The sequence below is a fragment of the Eurypyga helias genome, unplaced genomic scaffold (assembly GCF_000690775.1).
Source record: "Eurypyga helias isolate BGI_N326 unplaced genomic scaffold, ASM69077v1 scaffold29719, whole genome shotgun sequence".
In the NCBI taxonomy this organism is placed as follows: domain Eukaryota; kingdom Metazoa; phylum Chordata; class Aves; order Eurypygiformes; family Eurypygidae; genus Eurypyga; species Eurypyga helias.
The window spans coordinates 87,243-101,348 of NW_010271965.1; the positions used below are offsets into that span (position 1 = coordinate 87,243).

The 14,106-nt window shown below is 41.8% G+C and overlaps 1 protein-coding gene across 1 annotated transcript in view; it reads right to left on the reverse strand.

The window, feature by feature from the left end:
• CHRDL1 (chordin-like 1) overlaps nt 1-11,694 on the reverse strand; it is a 37,144-nt gene extending 25,450 nt beyond the window's left edge. Inside the window, exons 1-3 of the mRNA XM_010158977.1 lie at nt 11,598-11,694; nt 9,721-9,833; nt 5,735-5,828 (exon numbers count right to left, since the gene is read on the reverse strand). Coding sequence (XP_010157279.1) covers nt 5,735-5,828; nt 9,721-9,833; nt 11,598-11,694 — 304 coding nt within the window. The remainder of the gene's footprint in view (nt 1-5,734; nt 5,829-9,720; nt 9,834-11,597) is intronic.
• Nucleotides 11,695-14,106: the final 2,412 nt, after the last annotated feature.

Here is a 14,106-nt window from a genome sequence, read left to right on the forward strand (position 1 = left end):
TTGACGTATGCTCATGCTTCCTTAGATTTTTTTTTTCATCTGAACATTTTGGCCAACATTTAACCATTATCAGTCAGTGACACACAGAGAGATTGTCCTCCAGCATCCCTTAGTCCCTGCTAGCCAGAGTGCCCTTCATGTGCCAAGCACAGTGCTCCCATCAGCTGTGCATAGGGGACTAAGAATTCAATATCAGAATCACTTCACAGGCTGTTGTTGTTCTCCACAAGTGATAGATTTTGTAAGATTTCTCCATAAGTTATCAAGTCTTCCATAAAATGAAAGCTTTGATTGCCCTGTTTTCATCTCACAGACTACATCCAGGCCTTTAGGTGCCACCTTTGTAAAATGCCTTTTTTTATTATTGTCTCAAAATACAGCAGGTACCAACTTTCAGTAACTATAATATTTGCTACTGTAAAAAAATTCAGATTTCAGTAAGAATCATGTCACAAAGAAATACTATCTGTGTATCATTCTTCTCATGAGAATCTTCTTGTGCCCTTCTTCCTTAAGCCTTTCACCATTATGTAAGAGAATGGAGATCACAAGCTCGGAGGTGGTTTATATTGATGCAAGACCAGTGGTCTCAAATCTTTTTATGAGGTAGGATGGAAAGTGGGTGTTCTGGCAGCACAGTTCATGAAGAAATTCTGCTGCCTGGGGACTTTGGCAGTAGAGGGCAGATTAACATACAAACAGGAAAAGGGTTTCTGTGTCCACAACTCGTCAGGGTTGAGGACCACAACTCGTCAGGGTTGAGGACCTTGAAGATCTTTCATGGTAGGGCAGAGATCTGATCCAGAGGATGGTGGAGAGTTCTTAAGTTTCACAAGTCATATGTGAAGTCTGGATCCATCTCCAAATTCTCATGAGATACCTAGGTGTTCGAAGCACGCGTACTGGTTCAGGCACAGCCTTTAGAAGGATGATATGCCCCTTGTTAGGTTACTCATATGAAATCTTGATCTTGAGTATTGCTGTAATAGTCTGATTTCAGTCTGGAATTCAGGATATGAAGTGTTTGTGACACTAATTTTAGAAATGTCGCATCAGTCAACAGGGATACTTATTATATGGGAAGGAACAACTGTTCTTTTACTAAGAGCATGGGAAACAATACCTGCTCAATAAGAGACCACATGAAGATCTCTTAATGTATTTGTATGTTTTTTCTGTTTCCTACTCGGGCCTCACACCCACCTATTTAAGGCAATTAAAACTCCTTGTAACTTCAGTGAGATCTGGGTCATGAGTTTCGCACTTAGTGATATGAGAAGGGTAGGTGGTAGCAACAAAAATTGTATAGAGAATGGAAGAGTTGGGCACAATGTGTCTTCCTCCATCCCACAAATATTTGTGAAATAGATTGGGTTTTTCTGAACAGGAGGGTGAAAAGCCTAGATCTGGGAGTCTGGGAACGCTGGTGTGTGAGCTGGATAGAACCCAAAGCCTCTTCACCAAATGGTATATTGTATGTGCATTCTGCAGCGGAAAATCATTCCACCAGAGTATTCCAACTGCCCGGGTTGAAGATTTTGGTTGTAATTCAGTGCAAGAGGCACTGTATTATACACATACTTCTGTGTTTACATATACAACATGTTGTACATACTCAGCACCTTGCAAGGCGGGGTCTTTAAGAATATCCAAACTACGGAGTGCAGTGTTACCTGGACATGCTCAGTTACTGGAAGGAAATGAGGGAAGGTAGAACTGAGCTCATTGGAGGTGCCTTTTTCCTGCTTCTTAGGTGAGTTTGGCAGTGCAGAGAGTTCTGCACTGTCCTAACCAGGCTTGCTTCCAGGATCTAAACCAGCTAGTTCAAAGATCCAGGTATTACTAAGTCATGCTGCAGTCTACTGTACAGACACAGCCTCATTTATTTTCAGATGATGTTCTCAGAATACTGTTGTGTGATACCTGATCTGGTCCATCTTTGTATTTAGTCCAGCTATATATATAGGTACCCTCTGGAATTTTGTTGTTATTTCAGTATCTGAAGAACAACAAAAAGTACATCAGAAAAGTGGTTTGAATTTGGTGCAGAAAAATCGTAGTACCAAAGGAGCTTAAACTTAAATGTGTTACTAATCATGAAGGTTCCTGGAAGCCAGTGTGTTTAGTCAGGGCAGCAAGTTTAAAAAATACTCGAGCCAGATGGGCTGATTCATACATCAGTGTGCAGCCTTATCTGCTGAGAAATCAAACCAGCAAGTGGAATATAGAAACCCTTTCTAAATCCTGCAATAGTGCATTTTTCCTTCTGATGTAAGCTTCCCCCATCTTAGACTGACATATTCCCGAGTGTATGAAAGATTTTTACATCTTTAACTAGACTCCAAATGCTTTGAATCACAATTGTTCCATGTAGAAATGATACAACCTACACTAAGTGTTCCATTTGTAAAGGCACAGTCCATAGCAGTGTCATAATAGACAGCTACGGCTAAATGCTTGAGGAAGTTGTACATGAAGTTTATTTTCATGGCAGGAGGTCTAAAGTCCCCTCTAGCTCAAGAGCTGATCCAGCTCTAAGAATGATGGCGAATTCGCCCCCGACTCTATACATCACCTCTCCTCTGATGATGCCTGGAGCATCCTGCGGTGGAAGGAAGGAGTTCAGGCTTAGACAAATATGATGTCCTTCTGGGTCTCACTAATGAGGGAATAGAGTCCCAACGAATGGGAACCTGGTATTTTTGGTTACACATGTGTCATGATAAGAATCTAAATAGATAGTAAAATACTTTTTGAATCTGCAAAAAGGGGGAATATCTAGTTCTATGTAAGACAAAAGGTCTGGATTTTGCCAGTGCTACGAAGAATAGGTTTAAGGGGATGGGAAAAAAAAAAATTAGCAGTGACTCTGTGGTAGAAGCTGGTAGGATTGAACCAGTGGTGGAAAGTAGAAGATGCTTCATAACATGTCTGACAACTACTCAAGATTCATGGTGGCTGGTGCCAGGGAGACAGGATACAAACACTGCATCTCTTTGTGTCAGCAAGTCCAGTGTCACTATGGATGCAGGAGACATTAATTCCAAGGGGAGAGCACTGCCAACTTTTCTCAATGGAATCCCTTCAACAGCTCCTCCACTTAGGTAGTTATGAAGTTCAGTTTCCAGTGAAAGTTGCTGCCTCCTGGCATTACCTCTGCTTCATTAAATAAGGAGGCAGTTATTTGGGCAGCTACTCTACAAGGCCTGCAGAAAGGCAGGAGGAAGAGCCCAAAGGCACTGTGACTAGCACCACTCATTTCTGAAATGTAGCCTGAGAAACTGTGGGGAATCATATGTGTCAGAATATAATTAGCATTTATGAGAGTAATTCAAACGGATGGCTAATGGCCACAGCTCTAGCACCTTCCATTAAAAATAACCAAGGAGACCAGAGAAGTGAATTTCCTGCATGTCATGGGATGCTGCACAAAAGGCATTGTATGCCAGACACATAGGAAGAGAAAGCTGGCGTAAGATGTGCAAGAATGCTTGGGATTCCTGTTCAGATCAGGCATGAACGTTACCACTGAAGACAGAGCACCAAATATGATAGGCATAATCACTGCAGAGAGCAGAATGCAAATAACCTCTGAAATCCCAGGAGATTCCTGGTCCTCTTTTGATTAACATTGGTGCAGATCTATCTGAACTGCAGATTCAATTAGGGAAAAAAATAGACCTTAGTGCTCTATTTTTTATGAGATGCTGGCCAGCTAGCAATTTAATGGCCCATCACATGTAGCAGATAGACTATAGATAGATTCTAGGAGAAGTTAAGAGAAGATAATGGATCACAATCAGGAAAGGCTCATTTTCTGGTTTATCAGTTCAAACACACAGTACGAAATTCTAGCTGAAGACTCAGAATAGCAAGAACTTAATTTGACAAGAAGGATTTGAGAGTTTACAGGGCCCCTTACTCTTCCTTACTAGGTCATTGTAGAATGCTTTAAAATCTTGGTAGGTGTCACGACATTTACAGCCTCAAGAACAGAAAAAAAGCCAAATGGTTCACTGCCAAAGAGCACTCAAAACCAAGACAATCTAGAAGCATTTATGTTTCCATACTAAATACTGCACAGAGATATTAAAAAACAAAAGTTCCTGACCCCAAATGCCAATTACATACTGAGAGGGGGATTTCTGTGATTTAATTGAAGCTGTTAAAAGAGTAAGCATCTAGTGTAAGCTGTTTGCCTGTGCTCCCTCAGTAATCAGTGGAGAGAGTCTCCAGGGAAAAATTCTTCACATTCTGGGTAACAGGGTGAATCACCCTCTGGGACAGCATGTTTCCAACAGCTATGAAGGGTATCTAGATGATTCCCTCACCAACTGAAGCTTAGATTAGCTGGAAAAACGGACCAGATTTGGGGCACACTGGCACACCAGTCCTTCTGTTCTGAAAACATGTTCCCAGCATCTTACTGCTTAATCTAACAGTACCAGTTGGTCAAATAAAGCATACTACCTTACAAACTTTCTTTCGACCACCACAGATAAAACTCTACCATCAACTAGATGCCAAAGTGTTAGTTCTAAAGCTGAACGGGATGAATCTCATCCCAGGACCCAAGAAAAGTGGCATCATGGCATCAGATGAGTTATGTGCTTGAAATGCTCCTTCCCCATTACTGATTAAAAAAGGATGCTAGATACCTAGAACAGATATTGATACCCACATCTGACTGATGTATATAATTGTCAGGAAAGATGAATCCTACAAGAATTGGTGGGTGGGTGCCATTTATTTTTCAGTAAGGGCAATGACTGCCCTCCAATCCCAGCTGAACAGCGAACTGCTTGTGCACTCATGTCTCTCCACCATTGCGTACAGCCTCCTGCTCACAGGTTTTGGTCAGGGAACAGCTGTTTTCCTCAGACAATGAAACTCTCTGGCCCAAGTCAAATAAAACCCCTTTCTATGATGCTGCATGAATACTCTTTTATAAGTGGAAATGAGGGGTGCCACTACGACAGACATTCAGGGGAAAGCTCCAGTCAAATCTTCCAGCCATTAGGCCATGTCGGGAATGTTGTAACAGCCTCGTGAAAGATCCTGCTTAGTCTCTCTCATACAGTGGCTCTTAATAATGAGCATATAATAAATGTACAGTCTGGAGGAATTTACTATACAGTATCCAATTGGATTTATATAGTCATAAACTTCTACAGCACTGCTTCTATGATTTACAACAGTCTCTACTAATTATGAAGCTATGCCTGGGTTTGAGATGTAAAAGGCAAAGGTTACCAGGCTGGTTGTACGGTGATACTATACACACGCACGTCTGCCAGAGCGATTTTGAATTGCTTGGTAACAGAGAACCATTGCAAAACCCCGTGCACTTCAGACTGCTCTTACGAAAAGCACCGAAAGCAGAGACCTTGGCAGCTTGTGGGATGGGGTATTACTGTGGTGGAATTTAGAGATAAGGGAGGGAGTGGGAAGCGGATGGTCCATGGACCCCATCAATGAACCTGATCTACCTTCTGCATGGATTGTGGGTCACTGAACTTGGTAGCTTAACCAATGCCTTCCCAAATCTATACTTCTGATTTCCTAAAAAGAAACCACCATAGGAAATACTGTAGGACAAGCCTCTCATTACCTAGATAGATACAGAGGGGTGTTTATTCACAGAAGTTTACCAGCAGAGACATTCAATTTGGCTGTTACTCAGCATATTAAATAGCGATTTCAGAAAGGACTGTATGTCATTAATAGGAATTACCTGGGCATCGTGGGCAGCACAGCTGTGGTACGTGCACAGGGGAAGGACAGTGTAGACTTGGGCATCTTATTCTGCTGCACAGCACATTTCCATTCTGCAGGTGGAACATAATAAAATACTTTAATGAAATGGGCTGTCTTACCAATTTCTGTGTTCTCTATTCCACATCTAGATACTCATTTTTTAAATGCCTTTTTACAACATTGTAATTTCACTCACACCAGGGTAAGCCCAGACTACTTTCTCCACCTCTGAATTTATGCTGGAGGTCAGAATGCAGCAGAAACTCACACAAACCTTAAAATCAGAGGAAGTGCCTAAAAATGGATTTCAGCAATCTTCACTGTTTTTCTTTTGAGCAGATTATGCTTAGGAATCGCATTTCCAAACTAAGACACAGATAATGAATGGTAGGTCTCTGAGATATCCCTCCTGAGGGTTAGTTCAAGACCGCAAGAGACAATAGCGTCTGTAATTGTTCCTGAAAACTGTGGAGAGTCTTTTGTTTTCATTTTATGGGTTCCCCAGTAGACAAAAAACACCAGTTGGTAAGTAGCCATTTTTCTAGGAAATAGAAGCAAGTCTTGGGAATAGTGTTCATTATTCATGTAATTAACATAATATTCTATTTGACCACATCTAAGTTTGATTTATAATTAAAACACAGGGAATTTACATTCTCCAGTGTCTGTAACCAGAAAAGACTATCCATTTCAAATTCCCATTTCCCATCTATAATTCATCCTCCTAATTTAGCTCTGAGTTGCTCATGTTTATAGCAAGAAAGATCTTTCAGCACGAAGGCTGATGCCATGCTGTGACTGTAGTTTTAAGGTGGTGTCAGGAATAAACTCACTTCATTTTCATATGCCTTCTGGAGCACTGAAATGTTTCCAGTGGAGGTGCAGACTTCCTTAGATGGCATATGTACAGGCCTTTCTAGCCATCCCTTTCAAAATAATCCATTGACTTCTTAGTATCTGCAGACCACAGGCTGGAATCGTACTGTTAGATCATTACTACCCACAGACAACATTTGTGCATCTGCTTTGGAAAGAGACACTAAAAATGGTATCACCATCTGTTTCCAATGATGATTGAAATTAAATATACTGATTTTTTAGAGAAGGAGCAAACGTTAGCCTCTAGACTCTTTGTGGGATAGGGGCTATCACTGGTCTGCACAGCCCCTTGCCCAGCAGACCATCATCTGGGCGCCTGTGGAGCACTAGTGTAGAAGAAAGCTGGCACTGTCTGCTGGCCTGGCTCTGGGGTGGTGGTTACCTGTCCTGCTCCAAGACCTCACTCCCCTTTATTAGTCCTGCAAAATCTCTCGAGGTGAAGGTTTACTTTCAGTGCACCATCAGCTGTGACAAGGAGCTTCCCTCCTCAGTGCTGCCTGCAGTACTGCACTGTTTGCAGCAAGACAGAGCGATTTTAAATGAACTTGTGCCTGGGAAGACTGATCTTATGCTCAGATTCACAGTGATATTTGAGAGCCCAAGCCCCACTGACTACAGCAGGACTTCAGCTCAGGGCCATGGTTAGCATTTCTGCATCAGATACCCAGAGAGTAACCGCACCTCTCTTCCCCAGCTGCGTTACCAGTGCTCAGTGTGGAGGGCATTCCTTTTAGCCCCTGAAGTCTGCAGGTCTTGCTATGAACACAAGCAAAAAGCTGCTTATTTTTCAGAGAGTAAAATAGGAATCTGACAAATTGTGAGTGCTCCATTTTACCTGACAGTAACAGTCAACAGTCTCCACTGTGTACTGGGGGGCAGGAGGGGTTGGAAAAGAAAGGGGAAACAGGGTGAGAACACTGAATTATGTTTAGTTTTATTCTGGTTTAAGTATGTAAATTATAACCTGTAAAAATACAATACTACATACACACAAAAACAGGAAGACTTTTTTTTTAATACCAGGCTGAATAATTTGGTCTCTGTTCAGTTACTTAATTTGTCTCACCCTTTTCTTAAACACCAGAAGTGTGCGTGTTGGGGGATGGACAGACAGACTGCTGCTTAGAGATGCAGCACAGATCTCAGACTTGTTTTGTGAAGAGGTCATATGGATCATGATGGCTGAGGCCAGCAAAGAAATTCTGGTCCCACTGGTGATGAAGACCCCTGGGGATTTTTCTGCTTTCTCTGCAGTGTGAGGGACTAGGTTGCTGCTTCAGATGCTGCATGTATCTTTTGCCTAACTGATATACTGCCAGGGAATCACGGGTAGGTTACGCTTAGGGCTCTCTTACTTCCTGTCTGTGGCACACTTCAGTTTCATATTTTATATTGGGTTTGAGATCTGTGCTTGTCCGATATCACAACACGTTTTCTAATGCTTTATCTAGCCTTAATTTTGTTTCAGTTACAATTATTGAGGGTTTCCTGATGAGCTGGAGCATTCACTGTAGGTCAGTGTCCTGAGCACATTTCTTTTGGCCAGGTCAAAGCTCAAATGAACGGCTGGACGCTGCAGTCATTAATTTGGCGTCTTCCTTCCAGGCAACAAGAGTCACATCCCAGAGATCCCTCAGCATCCTCACAGCTGAAATAACCCCAAGTACCTTTTGCACCCTCACAGTACAACAAAGGTAAACCAGAGCAAGCAAGAAGGTAGAGTCCAGAACCACTTCTGAGCTACGTGTACTGACAATTAGCACAGGCTAATTATCTTTCTTTGCTAACCTTGTTGCCCGTAACTGTCACTCTGGTCTTCCATGCCCATGTGTGAAGGAAAACATAAAACATACTCGTTTGTTGGAGCCCGTAGGGCTTGGGTATGCCTGGATGACAGCAGTGCTCTTCTCTAGGGGAGCATTCCATGCACTTTCCCGTCCCTCCAGACACTCTAACTAATCTTCCTAAAAACCATTGAGCAATGACTTGTATCCAGATCTCTAGGGTTTCCAGCAAATTTCGTCCCCACCCAAGAGAGCTTTCCAGCAATTTACTGAGTGTTTTACCACACACGGACTCTGAGGGAGCTTTCAACTTTACTTATAGACAGCAAAAGTGAGTGGAAACTCCTTTTTGCTATAATCAGGGACTTCTCCTTCCTTCTACATTGCTTTTTCTCTTACGGATGCATTCTGCTGCACAGATGTGAGGTGCAGCCAAGCCTGCAGGACTACTGTTTGTGCATCTCTGCACTAAATTGCAGTAGCAGATCCCTCAGAGCAAATGCTGCACAGGGGCCCAATATTTTACACTTGCAGGGGGAAAATAGCCAAGGAAACTTTATTCTGCATTTAATACAGCAGACAAAACTCAGCATCTGGAGTGCCTCATGTGTTAGTGATTAAGATCCCTTACTGTTTAGTCATTTTAAAGTACTCCAAGGGACATATTCTGCCCTAATTTTCCTGCCCCCCGCCCCCAGCCGCATATGACATACTTAGGGGATCTATGACTGCTCTGTCTTCGTATCAGGCACCAGCTGATGGTAGCCAGGGACCTGTCCTTTCACATCCTGCACAATTCTCTCTGCTCCCCATACCCTGTTCTCATTTTTCATCATCTTCTTTCACGGATTTTTACAAACAGCAATATCCAAGCCTGTTCCTTCAGCACGTCAGGGCAGCAGATGCTTTGACTGTGGAAATGCCCCTGGAGATGTGGGCACTGTATATAGATCAAACACTACCAAATTCAGGTTCAGCATAATCCTCCATATTGATGGAACTACAAGGATTTTATTTAGGTAGTGGGGTCCAATTATTCAAGATGTAATGCTCAGCACTGACAGAGCTTCTGGCTAGTTAAGGAGCTGTTTTCTCCATGCAAGTATTTTTTGCCATTATTGACCTTCTCAGTTCATGTTTTCCCTTCGCTAGGATCACTTGCCTCTATTTCCTGCAGCATGAACAGGACCCACTAGTGAAAACAGGTTTGGGCTTTGTCAAACTGTCAATACAACATAAAAAAGGATTCTAGTCAATTAAGCAAGTAGAAGTGGTAGGATCAATAACTCAGCAGTCCTACCTCTGAGCACAGACAATTAACGCAGTAAACAAGGCCATAGGGTTCTAGGTAAGGATGCCATCTTTCTCCTACACGATACTTCTTATCTTGAAACACACAGTACGTATCTGAATCTGTAAAACAGTAAAGAATTGGAAGAGCTATGAATGAATGTTCCCATTCCGTACTTCCAAAGTGGGTTTAGGTGTGCCCTGTTTTCTGCAAACTATGTTTGTAGATGGTACATAACATTTTGTAGGGAATTACTATTTTTTATTTCCCTGGAAATGCCTTTAATTTTGTGTGCTGTTGTCTCTAACCTCCCAAACCAAAATAAATGGCATCTTTCCAAAATTGCAGCTCCTGAAATAGCTGACCAAATGGCTTTCATACAGGGTGAGTTTATCCTTTCACCTGCGAAAACACAGGCTAAGATCCTGTTTAGGTAACAAAATTAAAGTGCTTGATTGCTCAGACAGGTTTATAGGAAACAAAACCTTTTCACTGCAAAACCAAAGCAATTGGCTCGACCCAGGAAAATCCCAGGTTGTACAGCAGACAGATTTTGAACAAGGGGACTGCAGAAGGCAGATAAATGCACTGTTTTTACACTGCATGTTCAGGATCTCCCCATTTTAACAACCTGATAAAAAAGAAGTTGAAAACTCAAATCTCTCCAATAGAAGGGTGTTCCTCATGTGTTTCCATGAGAGAATTCCTTCCTGTTACCTTAATGATGCCCACATTCAGCTTAATTCATTGCCCTCAGTATAGATGATACTTCAGGGTATCAGACAAAATACCTGTCTTCCAAGTGATAATCCAAGCAAGGGACATTCTTCACTGGGCTAAAAGAAGGTAGCAAGAGGCAGGGAATGTTAGTAGCAACTAATAATTGAAGAGATCTGCTTTCACTTCACACAAAAGCACGACAACGAAATGCAGATCTGAAAAAGCAGACGGCTGAAGGGGAGTTTGGTAATTCCTCACACACTGCTTTTCTTGAACAGGGCTACCTGCACATTGTGTTCTTGTGAGTGACTTCAGCACAGAAGGTGCCTTTTTGGAACTCATTCTGTTTTTTGCTCTTTTTTGTTGTGGGTTTTTTTTTTTTCATCTACTTCCTTAGAGGCAGAAGCTTCCAATACTGAGGCTGAAAATTTTAACTACTTCTCAAGGGCAAACAATGTCTTTTGTAAGAAGGAGGCCAAAACCCAGCCAGTGCAGGTGGGGAGAGCATTCCAGAGAGCTAGGAACAAGGCTGTAGCAGTTGGTAACTCCTAGGCTTATTTGGGTAGTTATTCCTCCTTGCCACGCTTTCTGAAACGTGTTAACATCTCCCACCGATGACAGGCTTTGTAGAAACATTCCCTTTGTTTTGTTTGTATTATTTCAATTCTTTTCATCAAGTTTTTGACAGGGCTTAGACTCTTAATTTTCCCAAAGGATGTATCTAATCCAGTTCATATGAGGTTGTTTTTGGAATGCAACAGAACAGTCTTGGACGAGCTTTACACTAGCTGAAAACTTCAGCACAGTCTTACATATGGGCCAAACTCCAGATAATCTGTCAGATGTTTACAGAGGTCACTAAAAGGGAATTAAGCGCTCTCTCGATTCACGATATTTGAAATAAACCAGATTCTCCAACCGATGCGTGCGTTATGTTCTTTGTGATGCAATGAAACCTGCACAGCTTTAAGAAAATGTGCCCCAAAGTGGGTGTGACCTGAATCTGCTACGTGTAGGGTTAGGAGGAGGAAGAACGTTAGGTTTTGAACGCGGTTCCACGGGTTAGGACATTCTTGTCTGGAGACCTTTCCTGAACCACATCTGTCCAATAGAAGGAAAGTGTCAAATTTGGGCGAATGTGACAGCTTTGTTTGAAGTGTACTTACGTTTTACTTGTTCTAGTTTACCTCCATCTATGAAAAGGAGACAGAGCACACCAAAAAAGATAAAATGAAAATCCTCCAATATCCACTTTTTTCTCATCTTTATCGACAAAAGGGAAAGAAAGAGCCTCCAAAGTAGAGAATGTTGAGCTGTTGGGAAGAAAAGATTAAATGAATTAAACTAAAATTCTGTAAGATTCTTAAATTCTCTGACATGACTTCATCTAGCACACAGAAATCTGAAATTGGCAAAACCAAAAGATCTGTCTGTATCACAGATCTTCATTTCATGGAAACAGCTTTGGCTTCGGATTGTTTCATGTTTGGAAAAGGGGCCACATTACCATTCATGACAGCTGAAAACTGGATATTACTTCTAATACAGTCCTTATTTTATGCCAAAGCAGAGACATCTGGCAAGTAAGCAGTCTTAAAGTTCTCCTTCACAAGAAACTAGTCTGGGAGTTGTTCTTGCAGAGCAGCTTTTCTGGGGGCAGGGTAGGACACGGAGGTGGCAGTTGTAACGTGCTTGCTCTGTCGTAAAATTAACCTTGGTGATATCTGGTGTACTGGCCCTGGAAATCCCCACCCGGGGTGCACGCTGGCCGTGCTGCCATCCGTGCGGGTCTTCCTCCCTGCATCCGGCAGGCTCCCGCCACTATCCAACTCACCCCTTCTCCCCTCTCCCAGCTACTATTGTTCTGGGACTGTGTGCAATTAATTTTTCTGGAGTTAACCCTTCCGTTGCCTTGATATCTGAAAGTAGAAGGGGGGAATGACATGTCATCTCCATTCCTGTAGATCTTTGATGTCAAAATCTTGGATATGGAGCAAAGCTTAAGGTATTCTCCTCTGTGTGGTACAGATAGTACTGTCCCTGCTGCATGCGCCGTTCTGTTTATCTTTTTCTGCCTTTCAGAAAGGGAATTTTATAATTAAAAAACAAGGCAGAAAATAATCAACTAAAGTAGAATTTATTTGGTTTTGATAGCCATCCTAAGATTCTAAATTGGCAAATACGCTGATGCTTTACTGTTCAAAGCAATGGCAAAAGTATTATCTTCCCAGAGTACACTCGTCCATAATTTACAATGTTGGGAAGATTTGGGTTTGATTTTAGGAGCCTTGATGTGGATTCACAACTAGTTTTACAGAGGTTTCCAAAAAAAAAAAAAAAAAGATTCACTACTGGTAAAATAAACAATCTGCATTGTAAAATAATTTGACCGCTTCAGATTTCATGTAAATAATAGAACTGTGCATGAATAGGTTTTAGCTCACAGATAACCAAAGCAGAAATCATAATTTATATATGTATAATCGAAATTAAGTGGTGCATACCTTAGAGAAATTAATTAAACAGTAAGGTAACAGACACGTAAAAAGAAAATCTTCCCATTAAGACTGTTGAGATGTAGGATACCGTAACAAAGGGTGGGTGATCTGATTTTATCAGAGTGCTTTATTGCCTTGACTGTTTAAGGGTTCTCTGCTCTACATTCCCAAACCACAAGCAGAATGGACATCTGCCTCAGCTAATCATCGATGCAACTGCTCTGTCTATACTCAGCAAGGTCATTCAGAATAATGCAAACTGCATCTGAAAACATTCAAAAAAATAACGCTGTTTTAAAAGCGCACTCCCTGTGCAGTAACAAAACATAACTTTCCATTTATTTTGGAAGCTGAGAATAATATCCCAATTTCACAAGAAAAGTTTAAGTCATTTTTTCCTTTCAACGTTCTTAAATCACAAAGGACGTTTTAAAGCCAAGCAACCTTTGAGAAACTTGTTGAAAATTACAACTTTGTAATTTAGTCACACTGCGTGCCTGGAGAACAAGAGTGGCACATCGCTGGGACTAGCAGCAATGTGGATGTTCAAATGGTTTGGCCTTCTTGGGGGTTGCTTAAGCAAACAATATTTATAAACGGAGCACAATTCTCCTCTGTGCGGCACTTTACCTGTCAGCTAGATGGGTTAGTTCGAACAGAAAGGCTCAGAAATCCGTCCGTTTTAAATGTCGGGTCTTCAAACGGAAGAATATTTTAAAACTTGGACTGCTTATGCTCAGAACTGCTGCACGGTAATGTGAAACGGAGGAGTTAATAACAGAAAGGCGATGGAGACTTTTGATGTCTGCCTTAATTCTCTTTAATTTCTGTATTGTTGTTACTCCAAATATAAACACATACTTTTCACTATTAGCACACTCCCTTTATTTCCCCAAAGGGCAATGTCCTAAAAATATTCCTGGATTTAAATAATCTCAGTTAGGATTACCCAGTTAATTACTGGTGTGTTTTCTACTTAGCAGAAACAATGAGTGCGATCCATGTCTTGCACGCGTTACCCGCTGGATAAGGCACAGGGCTCTCCTTTTAACGCCTCGCCCTCCGAAGAGCGCGGTTTAGGAACTACAAGTGGCAGCGTCCGGCCTCGCTACGTTTTACGATTAATGCAAAAACCCGAAGCAGGAGCAGGGGTGCTGGAAGCCGCTGTGAAACGAGG